This window comes from Podarcis erhardii (assembly GCF_964252035.2).
Source record: "Podarcis erhardii genome assembly, chromosome: 15".
NCBI lineage: Eukaryota > Metazoa > Chordata > Lepidosauria > Squamata > Lacertidae > Podarcis > Podarcis erhardii.
In genome coordinates, this window is record NC_138505.1 from 16466468 (window position 1) to 16483844 (window position 17377).

General features: G+C 46.7%; 1 protein-coding gene across 5 annotated transcripts in view; it reads right to left on the reverse strand.

Moving 5' to 3' along the window:
• PIAS3 (protein inhibitor of activated STAT 3) overlaps positions 1–16246 on the reverse strand; it is a 29869-nt gene extending 13623 nt beyond the window's left edge. Inside the window, exons 1-6 of one of the 5 annotated variants that reach the window (XM_081842443.1) lie at positions 16106–16246; positions 14383–14445; positions 6140–6605; positions 3237–3321; positions 828–878; positions 199–289 (exon numbers count right to left, since the gene is read on the reverse strand). In XM_081842443.1, the coding sequence (XP_081698569.1) occupies positions 199–289; positions 828–878; positions 3237–3321; positions 6140–6605; positions 14383–14445; positions 16106–16129 (780 nt within the window). In that variant the 5' untranslated portion in view covers positions 16130–16246. Of the gene's footprint in view, positions 1–198; positions 290–827; positions 879–3236; positions 3322–6139; positions 6606–7373; positions 7768–14382; positions 14446–16105 lie in introns of those variants that run through there. The other 4 variants (XM_081842445.1, XM_081842444.1, XM_081842447.1 and 1 more) reach the window with 4 other exon arrangements.
• Positions 16247–17377: the final 1131 nt, after the last annotated feature.

Here is a 17377-nt window from a genome sequence, read left to right on the forward strand (position 1 = left end):
TGTTGCCTGGTGTATATTGTACTACAGGCCATGTACTGTTGCAGGGTTGTTTGATTGTACTATAACATTAAAACATTTATTTGAAAAGTACAACTTGGGAGATCAGAATGTTCTGCATGCAAAGGGTGCACTTTTGCCACTAAGTCATGGACCCTTCTGACGGAACCGAGGAGCAGGTGGGAGGAGGAGCTTACTCACCGGAAGAGGGCAGAGCTTCCCATTGATCTTGACAAACAAATTGGGTGGGAAATAGTCCTCTTGCGGGCAACTGGTTTCACACAAACAAAACCTGCAGAGAGGCAAAGATACCGGAAGGGTGAGGGGAAGACTACCCCAAGGACAAAATGGTAACTAGAGAGGGAGAGTTTCCCAGAGTCAAATTCCTTATTAAGAGAGATGGATAAATGAGAACACAGAATCACAGAATTATAGAGTTGGGACCCTGAGGGTCATCTAGTCCAACCCCCCTGGAATGCAGGAACCACAGCTAAACCACTACGCAGGCAGGGCCTCCTAAGTTGCTCTGAGCTCTTATAGGGCAGGCCTCAGGGATTTTGCTCATTTGTAACTACACAAATGGGGAGGAGGACAGGTTCAAGGGCAGGCCCACCTACAGCACTTCACAATAATACAACCTAGAAGTCTCCAGAGCATGGAATACATTGGCCCAGTCATAGCTGGCCAACCAGCCTTGGCGAAGGTTGAGCCAGGACTGCTTTATACAAAGGAAAAAGCACCCCAGGAGCCAATCCCTAAATAGTCTGAGATTTGTAGAAATGTATTTTTCCGATTTGTAAAAGCCCAAGAAAACATCAGGCTCTGCTTACCTCAGCTGTACCTGGACGGTGTAGTCACATTTGGCAGCAGGTAAGATATCGCTGGAAAAAGGAGGGGTGGAGGAGAAATTCTTAAATTTCCCAGAACAGTCAAGCTACTTGGAAATACTGTCATTATAATACAATACGTAACAGGCTGAAACCTACTTTTCAGGTTAGATTTTTGTTTTGTTTTTAAAGAGCACATACACAACAAAAACCAGCCCTCCACCCCCCACTGGCGGAACTTCTGTGACATCACAGAGGGCTTGTGGGCTTTCTAACAGCAGAGGGGAAACAGCCTACCACAGATTGTTGCTGTGAGGGAAATGGGAGAATTGTTGACCTGCATGGGGACAGGGAAGAACCTTCTCTTTGGCTTGTGTCTTGGAACATCAGAGTCAGCCTATAGTTAGAAAATTAAAATTACAATAAACAGGGAGCAGAGGGCCAGCACTTCACGCAGCCGCAGCCGCCTGGAAGGGGTTCTCTGGTTTAAGAGCACAATTAAGAGCCTGCTGGATTAAGCCAATGGCCCCTCTAGCCCAGCATCCTGTTCTCACAGTAGCCAACCAGGTGCCCGTGGGAAACCTGCAAACAGGATTCAAGCACAGGACCACTCCTCTCCTGTGGTTTGCAGCAACTGGTATTCCAAAACACTGCTGCCTCCCACGCAGGGAGGAATTTGTCTGAGCCTCTAGGCTGGTGGCCATCCCTGCCTCCAGTGGGAGGGAGTTCCATAGTTTAACTATGTGCTGCATGACTTTCTTTCACCTGCCCCCGAATCTTCCAACCTTCCATTTCTATAGCAAGCAAGATGGTGTCATTTGCTGGTCCACAGCCCAGGCCTAGAACTGTGTCATTGTCTGGAGTTACAGCACGGAGCCAGTGGGAGATGTTTGGCTATGCTGCTGTATTTGCCCCTGACTGCTGCCAGTCTCCGCAGCAAGCAGCCCTTGTTCCTGCCCAAACAATGCCCAAACTCCTGCTAACAAATGTGGTACCTAAGGCTTTGTTCAAACTGACTACAGTCAAATTATAGGTGGTCAATTAGTAGCATTTGACCAGCGTGCTAAGCCTAGCAGCCAAACGTCTAGTTTATTTTTAAAGTAACTCTTTATATATGAAGTCCGCAGCAGGGAAGGGTAAAAACCTTCTGGAACGCCCATTTTGGTTGCATATATGTTTATGCGCAGCTGCCTCTGTTGGTGATACCCATGGCGGGGGGAGGGGGTTGAAGTTTGGGAGAGGGAAGTAGATTATATTAAGAAGCCACTTATAGAGGATAAAAACTGATATGAGGGAACTTTAAAATGAAATTATATTACAGTTATAAACACCCAGGACGGGTGAGCAGGAAGTCATTAGTATTGCAGAATAGGGTTATAATTATTGAGTGTTAAAATGTAATTTTGAATCTTGAAATCAGATAAAATATTGATATTGGGGGGGGGGATGAGAGGTCATCTTTAACTATCCTCTAAACGAAGGAGCCAGCCTGGTTGCCTTGTTCTACTGTAGGCTACCTACTTAGGCTAGAACTAAAAAGTTACTCCCTAAATTGTGTATATCCGACAATAAACATAGCTTCATTACTTTCTTACCTACAAACATCTCTCTCTCCCTCTCTGTATGTGTGAAAGCAACAGGAAAAGCCTGCTCTCTAAGCAAGATTCACTGGTTTAAACACAACTCATCCTGCATACTATCCCATTAGTTTGTTTGTGTGGGTGAATGCGTACATGTGAAAATTGATTTGAGGTGTGGACGTGTTAGTCAATGTGGAATTTGTGTGGGTTTTGAGTGAATGGAATTGTAAAGTCCTGCATTGTGGGTTTTTTCTTCATGTTTTATATAATGTATTTAATTTTGGGTTTTTTCCTTTGTAAACCACTTTATAGGCGTTTCCGGTGAAAAGGAGGATGCAATACTTGAAATAAACATCCTGGTTGTAGCATTGCTCTTATGTTGCTGGCTTGGTTCAGACACCGCACCACAGTTTGTATCAATCATAGTTTAGAACAAACAAGCCAAACTAGGGTTTATCAGATGCTTATTTGATTCATTTTCTGTCTGGCTGAGCACTCCTGTTTCGAGGCAAAGAACCGGTTGTCACTTTGGTTTGCCAATTCAGACACTGCACAAAATAACGATACTTAGTCCTAATGCGTAATTAAAATTTCCTGATGCTTAGTGCAAACCATGGTTTGCAGGCACACTTCAAACCAGCTTCCGATTCCAGTTTCTCAGGCAATCACAAACTGTGGTTGTTAACCTCAGACATCACACCAGTTAAGCACCCTTGACTGTGGTTTCATACGATGTCTGCACTCAGCCATTGCATTGTGTGTGTGTGTGTGTGTGTGTGTGCGCGCGCTGAAAGAGCTACTAATCCTAAACAGAAAATAAAATGGCCCTTACCGAGAGGCAAGGATTTGCTGCACCTGCTGAGGAGTCAAGGCAAAGGTGAAGTGAGCCTCCTCAAACCTCTGGCTGTTCACAGATGCTGCAAAGAGAAAAGGCCAGAGGCTAAGCAGTGATCAGACAAGGCTGCAATCAGAAGCCCACATGGGAGAGGCCGAACCAAGCATTCTGCTATGCACAAAGGAATCCTGAAACAGAGGGAAGAGGATGGGGTGGGGGGAGCTCAGCAGGCTCCCTGGACCACCTATTTGCCCTCTCCATCATAGGTGGAATGGAAATGGGCTCCACATGCTTATCCCTGGCTCCTTAATGTCTAGCACAGGGGTGGGGAAAATGCAGCTCTCCAGATATCCTTGGACTCCAACTCCCATCGCTCAGCCCTAGCAGTCAGCGATGGTCAATGGTCAGGGATTATTAATACTATTATTACACTTAATTTATTAATTGCCTTCTAAACTGCCATCTCAGGTGGGACGCAGGTGGCGCTGTGGGTAAAAGCCTCAGCGCCTAGGGCTTGCCGATCGAAAGGTCGGCGGTTCGAATCCCTGCGGCGGGGTGCGCTCCCGTCGTTCGGTCCCAGCGCCTGCCAACCTAGCAGTTCGAAAGCACCCCCGGGTGCAAGTAGATAAATAGGGACCGCTTACTAGCGGGAAGGTAAACGGTGTTTCCGTGTGCAGCTCTGGCTCGCCAGAGCAGCGATGTCACGCTGACCACGTGACCCGGAAGTGTCTCCGGACAGCGCTGGCCCCCGGCCTCTTGAGTGAGATGGGCGCACAACCCTAGAGTCTGGCAAGACTGGCCCGTACGGGCAGGGATACCTTTACCTTTACCTAAACTGCCATCTCAACTAGGTTTAAAGACAGTTCAAAACACAAGCACAGCTAACACATTGCAGCAACAGTATTGCATGGAGGTAGAGAGGAAACTGGTGAAGAATCACCAGTGTGCACTACCAGTTGGGAGGGAAGGAATGATTCAGTGAGGGACCATGTGCTCTGCATGTGGAAGGACCCAACCCATGGCATCAGAAGTTAAAAAACGGATCAATGTGCAGCAGGTGACAGTGAAGACCCTCCCACCCAAATCCAAAGCTGCCGACTGGCCATCTGATCTGGCTGAAGGCAGCTTCCTATGCACCTCAATATATAGATATTTTGGACTACAACTCTCATCAGCCCCAGCAACTATGACCAGTCCCAAACATCTGGAGGGCCCTATGTTGGGGAGGTTTGGCCTGCACAATTCAGGTTCCTGCGCACAACTTGCAAAGCAAAAAAACCATCACACAAAATAGTTAGGGAAGGCAGAAGGCATTGTGCAACTTGCACAATTGACACAGATAATGGAATTTTTCTTTCTTTCAGTGCAGAATGCATTGTGCCTGGTGTATATGAGACTAGAATCTCTGTGTCTTCTTACTCTCTCTCCTACCATTACAGGGTGAGACGCAAGCAGCTCTGCCCCTCAGCAGAAAAATCTGAAAAATGCTAGCCCTGGGATAGAGAAATTCCCAGGCCCTGCAGGTGAAGCCAAGGCAAGAACTATCAGTTAAACATTCCTGCAGCACTTCATGGCCTCAGGAATGAGAACAAGGACCCTTTACCCTTACTCAGTCTCACTCTGGTTCTACTGCAAAACGCATGCCACTCTATATTATTTTTATTATTATTATTAAGCTGGCATTAGCTCACCAACACTCTTGCCATGACAAATCTGTCAGTTTTTCATGTGCCATAAGACACATATAATTACTTTTGGCCCTGACAATCAAACCAAAACTTGCAAGGATTTGGCAATGGTCTCCCTCTACCATCTCTTTCCATCTCCTTGGACACACACAAAGCACTAACGCTTTGTTAAATTCTCAGAAGAGTGTTTATTTTTTGGAATCTTGGGACTCAACAAAAATTGTCTCACTGAGAAGCTTCTGGTTTCAGTGGCTCATTTTCCACAGCACAATGAACCATGGCTTGCCCTAACCATCATTTAGCCCCCCCCCCCCAACAGACAAAAGGCAATCTTGGGTGCAGAGCTGCTTGCCTCTTTCCATTTTCTTCTTCTTTTGTTGATTATTGGACTAATTAAATAATTTAACCAGAACACAAACTCTGCCGCACAAACTGTACCCGCTCCACCCTGTAACATATGGTTGCATTAAAGCCTTCCTTAGAGTGACATCGACTTTTGGACTCTCTCTGCTTATATGAACCTAAATAGTATTTAGATCTGAACTATTCTTTCAGGATGATGGGGGGAAAAGGGGAGGGTGTTTTGTTTGCCATTTTTCCCTTTTCAATATGTAACTCAAATTAGCCAGTCTATTTTTCATTTTCTATCCCTTCAGCATTCAACTTTGTAAGTTCACCTCAATGTCTATGGCATAAAAGACCTCACAGGGTTGAGCAACAGCATAACTAAGATTTAAGAACATAGGGAGCTACCTTATTCTGAGCCAGGCCACTGGTCCATCTAGCTCAGTACTGCTTACACTGACTGGCAGCAGCAGTGGATCTCCTGGGTTTCCACACAGGGGACATGCCCAGCCCTACCTGAAGATACCAGCAGAGATTGAACCCGAGACCTTTTGCAGGCAAAGCAGCCGCTCTATCGGCGAGTCTCTTCCATTTGTCATCACGCCAAACCATAGCTAACCACAAACCCAGATTTGCAAACCCACTTCAAGCCAAGGCTTGCTGGCCAATTGCAAATCATGATTTGTCAATTCAGACATAATGATTTCCTCTTGTGGCATCTTATTTCCCCTGGCTGGCGCCAATGTTTTGGCAGACAGAGTTTGCAAGCTTCTGGGTTCCACAGCACTCTTCATCCCTAGCTATCTCAAGTTCTAGAGTCAGTAGGGAGGAAAGGGCAAAACGGAAGAAACAGCTTGGAGGACTCACCCAACGTGGTGGGCTTGATGAGCTCGTCGTATACATCGTAGAAGGGCAATCGCCGCATTTTCACGTCCGGGTGAACCGGGTGGATGGGGGGAGACAAGTGTGGGACATCCGCCTCATGCTTGGGTCCCAACATAGGCACCGGGGGCAACATGCCAACCGGCACCCCAGAGGTCACTGACCCGTTGTCGTAGGGCAAGTGGCACATGGTGCCCTGGGTCAGCGTCGTGGTGGAGGGCAGCTGTCCCGCCTGGAGGTGCAGCATGGATAAGTCCGAGGGGGTGAGGATCTTCCGGGGGAACCGTCGCCGGTACAGCTCCTTGATTTTCATCTGAACGGCCGGGCTGCAGCCAGACTTCAGCAGCTGCAGGGCCTTGGTGAGCAACTCATGCTTCCTCCCGCTCTTGTTTCTGCCCGCGAAACCCAGAAGCACCTGCAGCTCCGACACTCTAAAGCTCATAACCATGTGCTGGAAGGGGGTAGAGAGAGGAACAGAATATTTAGAGAAACATCTAGATTTTGAGATGGCACTCCCTGAACCCCAAATTTTAGTGCTAGCCATCTCTGGCATTAAAACATCTGATATTGTACACATCTGGTACCCAACTTAGAATGAAGCACCTATCTCCAGCTCCTGATTCCATCTACACAAGAACCAAACTGACTCTGCAGGATTTCCAGTTGTGAGGGTGGAAGACGGGTGGGTGGGTGGGGGTACTCCTAGACAATAGAAGGGGAGAGGGTGCTGCTTAGGGCACAGAGTTTGGGCTAGAGAAGCAAAAGCCTGGGGAGGAGAAGGAAAAATCCAGGTTCACTTCACCCCATATCATCAAGAAAGAAATGGGAGGGGAATTGATTTTTTTAAAAATGGAGAAATTGGTGGGAGAAAACCAGTTTTCTAGAACATAAGGAGGGCCTGCTGGATCAGGCCAAGGGGGACCTATTTAATCCAGCATCCTGTCCTCACAGTGGCAAACCAGATGCCCCAATGGGAAAGCTGCAAGCAGGATTCAAAAACAAAAGAGCACACTCCCCTCCTGTGGCTTGCAGCAAGAAGAAGCACTCTTGCCTCCAACCATGGAGGCACAGCATAGTCATCATGCCTAGCACCCATCGATAGCCCTCTCGTCCATGAAATTGTTAATGAAATTAATAATAATGAATTTGGTCCAATCCTTCTCTTTCAGATCTGCAAGTAAAATACTTTTTAAAGCAGAGTTTTAAAAATACTACTTACGCAGCTAATTCATAGTCCTGCACACCTCCCAGTCAAATACAAGATTCAAAAGCAGTAATATCAGCAACTGCAGTGCTGATGTACTTGATTGGATGGCCAAGCAAGCAACAATTCTAGGATCTGGTGCTGGAAAAACACTTTCAGATGTTGCCAAATGCAGACCATCTTCAGGTGCTTCATAAATGTGTGCAGCCTAAAAGGTAAGGCGTTTCAACCTTCTGGACCTGGGCTCTTAGCTCATGAAGTCACCTGCAGGAACCCGAAACACTCTCTCTCTCTCTCATTTTCCCAAATGGCAAAAAGCTCTTATCAATAGCTCCTAGATATATTCACGGTTGCCATTTCAATAAAACTAAGGCATGTATACCTTTAAAAACTGCATAGCTTTATATTAAAAATAAAAAAGTCAAGCAGTGTGTAAATTGTGTGAAATAAATAAATAAATAAATAAATACGCGATACAACTGTGAGCACTAAGATATACATTAAATACACACACACTTCATATTCTCAAACCAGCAAAATAAGTTTAGGGTTAATGAGAAAGCACTGCATGCAATACAACTTTTTCCTAAAATCCACTCCCCAAAACTTCCCCCCCAGGTTTCCCCCATAGCTACAAAATGTTTTGGAATGCGATACCTTTGGTCAGTCTTGCCCCCCACCCCCTGCAATGTAGCTGCCTGCTTCCTATCATGCCACGTTATAGGCTAAACCAGGGGTCAGCAAACTTTTTCGGCAGGGGGCCGGTCCACTGTCCCTCAGACCTTGTGGGGGGCCGGATTATATTTTGAAGGGGGGGAAATGAACAAATTCCTATGCCCCACAAATAACCAGAGATGCATTTTAAATAAAAGCACACATTCTACTCATGTAAGAAAACCAGGCAGCCCCCCCAAATAACCCAGAGATGCATTTTAAATAAAAGGACACATTCTACTCATGTAAAAACACTCTGATTCCCGGACTGTCCATGGGCCAGATTTAGAAGGCGATTGGGCCTGATCCGGCCCCGGCCCTTAGTTTGCCTACCCATGGGCTAAACCATCCCAAAGAATTGAGGGGGAGCAGGACATAACGTACATTCAAGAGGCATTAGGTCATACTTGGAAACTTAGGAGTGGGGGGCAGGTTAGCCATTAATGTCTCCCAAGATCTGGATCATGCCAAGGTGGTCACCTGAGCTCAGTGGCAGAACACCTGCTTTGGGAAGAGAAGACCCAGGTCTAATGCCTCTCAAATGCAGCTCAAAGGATCCGGTAGCCCATTAACTCAGTAGAAAGTACCCGCTTTGCATGCAGAAAAGGGATACCAAAATTATCAAGGAGATGGAGTGACTCCCCTATGAGGAAAGGGACTTTACTTCCTCTCTACAGAAGCAAACACCTTTCCTCTCATTTCAAGATGGTAAAATGTGGGCTGGGGCAATACCACGGTTAGGCAACTCAACACCTGGTTGAGTGCTCATTATTGGCTCTATGTCAGCCTTCTCCAACCTGCTGTTCTTCAGATGTTTTGGACTACAACTCCCATCAGCCCCAGCCAGCACTACAGCTGGGTGGAAAGCAGGAAGTGGAAGGAGGCTAACAGGTGTGCAAGCAAGGGGTAAGGGGAATGGAAGCTTGCAGCATGTCTCCAGTAGCTAGTTTGAAAGATCACCTGAATTTAGACACCCTTTAAATTGGTTTCTAGTCCTCACTGACTACCAAGATCAAAGAGAGAAAAATGACCAGCAACACATGTGAGGTTTGGAGGGAGAGGAGGTGGACAGTCTTTCTTGCAAGGGTACTCACCTCCCACCCCTTCACCCAACTTCACATTTGCCAGCCACATTTCCTCATCTCAAACCTCCACAGGCTTCTCTCCCTGCTCAAAACTCAAGAACAACCAATTCAGAAAATAAGGCAGGGCAACTCTGGTCCAGCAGATAAAGAACTGCTTTGGGGCCTAAGAGAAGATGAGTTGGGAGTCTCACCTCTATTGAGTGTGCAGACCCAGGAGGATGAGAACAAACACCTAACTCACAAGGCTGTTCTGAGGATGAATGTCACAATTATTTAAAACACTAAAAGTTTGTAACATGGGAGGAGCTACTCAGAGATGGAACACAAATTATAGGACAACCTGAGAGGAAGGCGTACACAGCATCACCCCAGGGGTTTTCAATTAAAGATAAAATCCTTTCCCTTTAATCCTCAACAGCATTCTAAATTTGGGAGTCTCAGGGTTGTTTGGTTTGTAAATCGGGCAGAGGGCTGCTCATTCCTGTTTTTATGCTATTTATATGGTTCAGTCTGCTTTTAAGGTCTTGTTTGTTTCTTGTTTAACAGAAAATAAATTGAGAAATGTTATGAACGCAAACAACAAAACAGTCTATATAGGTTCACAGAGATACGGGGACAACGCGTGGTTTTCAATCTGCTTCTCAGATTTTCAGTGGGAGCTCTTGCCAGTGCAAGAGGCACAGAGAAGGTTGTCTTGAAGCCAAGAGCCTCTCTGGTTTCCAGGATGCAGCATCAACAAGGCACTCTTACTCTCAAGAATTACAGGGATCTCTCACTAAGCTACCGTGGGCGTTTTGGTTTTGCTTCTGCGGCCCAGGGCAGTGTTTCCCAACCTTGTGCCTCCAGCTGTTTTTGGACTACAGTTCCCATCATCCCTTGCCACTGGTCTTGCTAGTCAGGGATGATGGGAGTTGTAGTTCAAAAACAGCTGGAGGCACAAGGTTGGGAAACACTGGCCCAGGGGATGGGCCACAGCAAAATGGTAGGGTGTCCCTCTGGCTGCCAATTGCTGGGAATCACAAGTGGGGCTGCTGTGCTCAAGTCCTGCTTTCGGGCTTCCCATAATGGGCACCTGGTTGGCCACTCTGAGAACAGGATGCTGCTGTGGCCAGGCCATTAGCTTGACCCAGAATGCTCTTCTTATGATAAACTTTGCACACAGGAGACCCTAGGTTCATTCCCAGCTTTTCCAGATGGGGCTAGGAAAGACTCCTTTTTGAACATCCTGGAGATCAACTTCCATCAGCCTCAACCAGGATGGCCAATGGATGGAACGATGAGTGTACTAACCCAACAACAACTGGAGGGTCACAGTCTCCTCGGTCTTTGGGCAGGCTCTACTGAGCGAGAGCAACCCATCTTCTGTAAAAAGAGGTTTCCCATGTTCTAAGTCAAAATATCTGTGAAGCAGATCCACAACTTCTCTGTGCAAAGATGGAGCATTGCTACCTGGGGCAAAGGATTTTGTATCATGACAATATTTTTCATTAATATAAGAGGAAAGGCAAGTTCCTAGCCTCTGAAGATTAGATTGAAATCATGTGGGCAAAGGTGAAGGAGGAAGCTGGATAATGGCAGGAAACGGGGGGCGCTGCAGAAGATTTTAGTGCCCACCCAAGATCTAAATTCCCCCTTTGTTCCATGTGTACCTGACAAAGCATTGCAAGTTCTTGGGAGTTCTATATATGTATAGTTATATATACAGTGAGGAATTGCCTAGTCTCTGCTTGCCTCAGAGTCTGGGAAATCTTTTATTTTATTTTTAGCTGCCAAATATGCAAAATTATCAGAGATAGTCCTAAGTATACAATTGCTGAAAACAAACCCTTCATTTCTCTTTCCAAAGGAGCCCCTTCCTGGACACTGCAGCCCCACCCCCCAACCCCAGACAGACAGACAGACCTCCAAAGTGGGGAAACCAAATCTTTCTTGGTCTCAGTCAAATAAATATGGAACAAACGAAACAAAGCAGAACATGGAAAAAGGGTTGATGGGGGCGAGAAAGAGAGACAAGAGGGGATTCAGTTTGCCGGGAGGGAGCCTTCAGACTTCAAAGAGGTTAAGAAAGCCATCAAGGCAGCCAGCTGGGCAAATGCTCCAGCTCCATGGGTGGGCTAAATCAGCCTTTGAAAATGCAACGCTCTACACACACAAACACAACCAACCCATGTGCTTAAACATTACTCTCCTCCAAGTGAAATGTCTTAGCTGAGGCCTTATTTGCAGAAGGGGGGATTGGCAGAAAAAGGGCCTGGAAAATTCCATCCTTTAAATGGAGGAGTTGGGGATGGCAATGCAAGGCCCACAGGCGGCTCCCCACTGCTTGCCAGATCCGGCTCTTCCTGTCTGAAAAAGCACAAAGCGGCAAAAAGTGGGAGGGGGCAGGGGAGAAGGGAGTTTGTGTAGTTGTGCTATCTCCTTCGACCTGACCCACTGCATATGCCTGACACTCCCCACACCTCTTACATTTTTGCAGTTACAGGATTTCCTACTTCTGCCTACGTTTACTCAAAAGTATGCACTGCAGAGTTCAACAGGACTTAATCTCAAGGAGGCATGTCTGCATAATATTGCTGCCTAAACCTTATATGCACATATTTGAGTTACTATTATTATTGCACTATTACATAAAGGTAACCCAGGGATATTAACAATGTATAGTAATTTAACTATACAGTGAGTCCTTAATGAGACCCTGGTCTTTAGCTTCTCTTTGCAGTGTTTTCACATTTTCATTTGCCATGGGCATGGGGGGAAATTCTCTAACATCCACCCACCCTTATTGCGCAGCAGGATTTGCAGAAAAATAACTTCTTCTAAGGAGTACCTGATCTCAGATAAACCCACAACATGAAATATGCACCCCACCTGTGGTGGGGAAACGTGGAAACTACAGAGATCCCAAGAACTAGAAAATGCAACAGGAGCCAGACAAGAAGAAGCCCTGGGATCCTCTCTGGTCTCCAAATAACTCACTTGGCAGTCACTGATCTTACTTCACTCATTGGCTAAAAACACGTAAAGTTGGGAGCAGCCAGTTTGGGCCCGTCTCACAAAAATGGCTTGGAAGAAGACCTGCACATTTGCTTCATAACTTACTTTCAAGGAGAGCTATAGGCTTACTTTCTTAAAATAACAAAAACAAAAAACAGAAAATTCAGAATCTTGGGCCCCTGCTGGCTATGGGACCAGTATACCAGGAGCTCCTCTGCCCACCTCTCCAGGTGTTAAAAGCAAAGTGTTCTGATTTAAATTCAGGAAAGGTGTGCTCTGGCTCTCAAAAGTTCAGGAAGTGACACCTTACATGTACAGAAGGGCTTCTTTCAGGGCTCTCCAGTTCAACCCTAACCCTAAAGAGATTCCAGCCATGAGGGGCAGGTACCCTGCACAATGCGCCTTGAATAGCTTGCTTGAGCCACCTGATGCTATTTGGTATAAAGTTATCCTTTCAGTCACCGCTGCTGGCATTTGATCACCTGCTATTAAACCAAAGTCAAACCTTCCACAGCCCTGAAGATGAAAAGCTGGCCTGTTGCTGCCAACTTTGCCTTTTAAAAAGTAACTTTTGTTCTTTTTGTTAGAGTTGCTGTCCCTGAGCTTCATTTCTTCCTTTTAAGCAAACTGCAACTGCAGGCTGACCTTGCTGTTCCAAGATAAAAGGGAAAGAAAAGGAACTTTCCCGGGAACCCGTTCAAATTTGAAAAAAATCTCACATAACATTGCAACTCTTAACTGTTCTTTATATATTTTTTAAAAGTTCATTTCATGGTTTCGCAATAAACAGTAACTAATTTGTTTCTTAGCCATGAGTATCAAACTTGCAGGTAGTTGAAGTTACCTTCCCCCCTTTCTTGTTCTAATCAAGCTAATGCTTTCAAAATCTTGACCATTAACTGAATCTTCCTTAACTAGTCAAATGCCCCAGAGTGTGGTCTGGATTGCCTGTCCGAGGGAATGTGTTACACGCTAATGATTCTCTCTCGTTACACACTAAAGATTCTTTAGTCCTTTCCAAGACTATGGCTCCTTGCATTCTCTCAGCAGCATTCATACATTAGGCCTAATTCCTAAAATGTCTAGTTCTGGCTCTTCATGTCCCCCTTCCGTTCAAAGGCATTATTTTATTTAAAACGTTTCTTACGCAATGACACAACCATTTCAGAGCAGGTCATAACTATAATATTAATGTTCTCAATATCATTCTTTTCTGCAACAGGTGTGATGGATGTGGTCTGGTTCACACAAACAGCAAGGGGAAGATTGTACTAATCTGGGAATCACAAGACTGATCCACGTAATTTTAAAACAGAACAAATCTCAGATTCTGTGCAGTTAGAAAATTAACACAGCGAGGAGAGGAGTTGTAACATAGCCAATTCCCTGCTGTAGTACGGAGATTAGATTTTGCATGGAGGAACATTCTGTTGTGTGAACTCCCCCTCCCTTGCAAAGTGGTACATTGGAGAAACTGTTTTAACCACCTCCTCTGTTAATGCAAATTAGACTTTTTGGGGCAAAGAAGCAGAGGGCATTATTCAAGGGCTGTGTGTATGTGTGAACAAGCTTTTAAGTCTGTACATGTGCACAGCCTATACGAAAAGCCGCTAACACGTATTTGCTATAAATACTTCCAACGACCTGAAGACAAAGCTCCCTTACTACTAAACAATGTGTGGCCACACCTGGCTGAAAGCCCCACGTGAGGTATTCACCAGTCAAGCCAGCTTGTCATTTTATTGACAGAAGCTGTCCAGTCTGTCAGCATTCTACGGCTGTCGTCTTCCCCTACCTCCCCAAGCAGTTAAAACATGGTGATTCCTTGACAACGCAGCCCCTTAAGCCAATGAGAGATGTAAAAAGGGTCAGAGATAAGCAAGCGATGATTATTAATATGCTTGGGTAGATAAGTTTAAAAACGAAGGATTCACAATCCTCTCCTGCAATTTCAAGACCTAGATTTCCCAGCAAGCTCAATGTTGGGGGTTAGTAAAGATCTAAGAGACAGTAAAGTTCTTTCATTAAAAATAAGATGGAAGGTAAGGAAAGACAAAAGCTGGAAAGTCTTAACAATTATATGAATGTTTAAAGGTGTCCCCATGACTACTCCCAGCCAAGGTGGGTAGAACCTCAAGATTTACCCCCAGGAAAAGCCAGATAGGAACCCATGCAGGGGATTTTAACACACCAACGAGGACCCCAAATTGGTTTCAGAATTCGTTAGTTACCAGGGGCAACTGCATATTCCGGGGTCTGGCAGTGGGCAATGATGGCAGTGGGCACTCTGACTCCTAAAGATGAGAAAGAAAGAAAAAAAACCATATATACAGGAGAGCAACCCCACACTAAATTCTCTAGCTATGGGATCATATCATGAAACCAACTGCAGCACAGGGGAAATAGGAAGCTGCTTTTACCATACTTATTAGCCACGTGTTGTGGCCGTATTTGAGCAGATTATACGGAATCAAGCCATTGGTTCAATTAGCTCAATATTCTCTACACTGACTGGCAGCAGTGGCTTTCCAAGGTTTTAGACAAATGTGGTCTCTCCCCTCCCTACCTGGAGACGCCAGCAGGGATCAGACCTGGGACCTTCTGCATGCTAAGCAGACCACTGAGCCATGATCGTTCCTCAATGATCTTATCCCTCCTCAACCCCAGATCACACTCAATGTGTACACCCCTGCCACAGCCCACCCTTCCACCTCTGGTTTTCATTACACAAAACTACACATACCCAATGTCCCTTTGGGTCTTCTATCACCCCAGGTGTTCTGCCCCCACCCCAATATTATTTGTCTCCCCCCCCCCAATATCCTTTTTACGACACAGGTTTTCCCAACTCACCTCCCCAATTCATCCTGAACCCACGTCTGATTTCCTCTGCTCTCTCTGTACCCCAAACACCCCCATCTCCCTATAGCTTCTCTCTCGCCAACATACCCCTCCCTCCACATCACCACTGTACCCCATCTGCTGTTTTGCAGCCCCTCTTTCTCACACTAATACCCCTCCCAGGCAAATTCTTTTCTCACCCCTTCACCCCCTCACTTTGAACTCCACCCCCCCCACCCGATCTCCTGTAGGAGTCATTTCCCGCCCCCTCCTTGACCCCATGTTCTTACTCCCCAATCCTACCAAGGCTTCTCACTCTGCACATGTTCTTACTCACCCCCCAACATCAACCCTCCCCTCCCCCTGCACCCCCACAGCTACTCACACCCCACCCTCTTTACACCCATCACTAACCTAACCTATACCCCATTGCCCCCCACAGCCCCATTATTCCTTCCCCCTTTTACCCCGGGCTTTACTGCACAGTTGCTTTCCACACCCACCTCTCTTCTCCCTCCCCCCAACCTGCCAAAAAAATGTACCCTCAGGTACCCCCCTTCCAACCCTCCCCTCCTTTTCTACCACCCCCCATTTATTTCATGCAATAAAGCTCTCTCATATCCCTCCCCCCACACACACCTGGGGGGAGGATGTCCCTCTTTCTACCCCCAATTATCCCAGGTACCTTCCCCATCCCTCTTGCCTATTGCAGCCCCCCGTTTTCTACCCCCCCATTTGTTTTGTATATATTCAAGGCTCTTTCATATTCTTCACACACCCAAATAGCTGGGGAGGGGTTTCCCTTCTCCCCCCACAAAAAACGCGCCCCAAGTACCCCCATCTTACCAACTACAGCCCCCGTCATCTTTACCCATTTGCTTCATGCAGCAGAGGCTCCCTCATCTTATTTGGGGGCTCCCTCCTTATATCCCCCCCAAAATGCACACCAGGTTTCTCCTCCTCCCCTATCTCCCCCCCCCACATTTTTCTACCCATTCGCTTTATGCAATAAAAGCTCTCTCTTATTTTTTGTTATAATTCTCCTCCACCTCCCCTTTCCTGGGGGGCGCCCTCCTTCCCTCCCCCCCCCCCCGCCCCGCTTCCTCTTCCTACCTTCAGCTCGGCCGCCTCCGCCATCTTGAGGCATCGTAGCCGCCGCGGCCGAAAGCGGAGGGGGCGGCCCAGGGAGCGGCGATAAACTCCGCCGCCGCCCGAGAGCCGCACGGAGTGCCAGAGGGGGCAGGAGGAGGGAAGACAATAGAGGGTTGGAACGCCGGAGGAAGCCCCGCCCCCTTCGAGCTCCGCGGAGGGGCGGGGGTTGATGAGAGGGGGCGGAGGAAGCGCCGTAGAGAACAGCGGGGAGGGCCTAAGGGAGCGGCGCTAAATTCTTCTGCCCGCAGTCAGGCGCACCGTGCTCTTTTCAGCCGCTCTTTTTTGGGGGCGCAAAACCAAATTGTTTAGTTTTTTGGGGGAATCCTCCCCTTAAAAATAGTGATTTTACGCTTTGGGGGCTGTTTTTCCATCGCGTTGCCATATATCCGGGGTTTCTCTGACAAAATTTCCCTGACAAAATCTGTATACCGCTTGGTTGTAAGGGGGTGGGAGGTGGGGGAGCTCAAAGTGGTTTACAGAAAGAATAAACATTTTAAAATTGTCGGTTGAAAACAGCTTAAAACGACTATTTCAAACATTCAAAAACAACGATGTTTGACGATCAAGTAAAAACCATGCCTAACCATGCTAATCTCTGATGCAGCGGCCCCGAGGCTGTCATTTGATTGCAGCCCCCCCCACCCCATAATAATAAATGTTGTGACACCTTAATTATTAGCAGATTTATTGTGGCAAAAGCCTGCTCTGTTTGATGCATGTAGTGGCACCCACAATTTGGCAGAGATACGTCTGGGACTGGGAAGGTAAAGAGGAATAATGCTAGGTAGGTAACCAGCCTTGTAGCTGGAGGGTCTAGCGCAGGTGTCAGCACACTTTTTCAGCAGGGGGCCGGTCCACTGTCCCTCAGACCTTGTGGGGGGGCGGACTATATTTTGAAGGGGGGAAATGAACGAATTCCTATGCCCCACAAATAACCCAGAGATGCATTTTAAATAAAAACACACGTTCTACTCATGTAAAAACACGCTGATTCCTGGACCGTCCGCAGGCCGGATTTAGAAGGCGATTGGGCCGGATCTGGCCCCCAGGCCTTAGTTTGCTTACCCATGGACTAGGGTAGGAGCAGGAGGAACAATCCGCACAGAGTAGCTGCAACCAAAATGTTATTATTGTTGTATTAGATTTATTTATATCCCACTTTTCCCCCAGTCTGGGATTCAAGGCGGCTTACACAGATAAAATATAACGAGCTAAAAGTATAGAAAACACCAA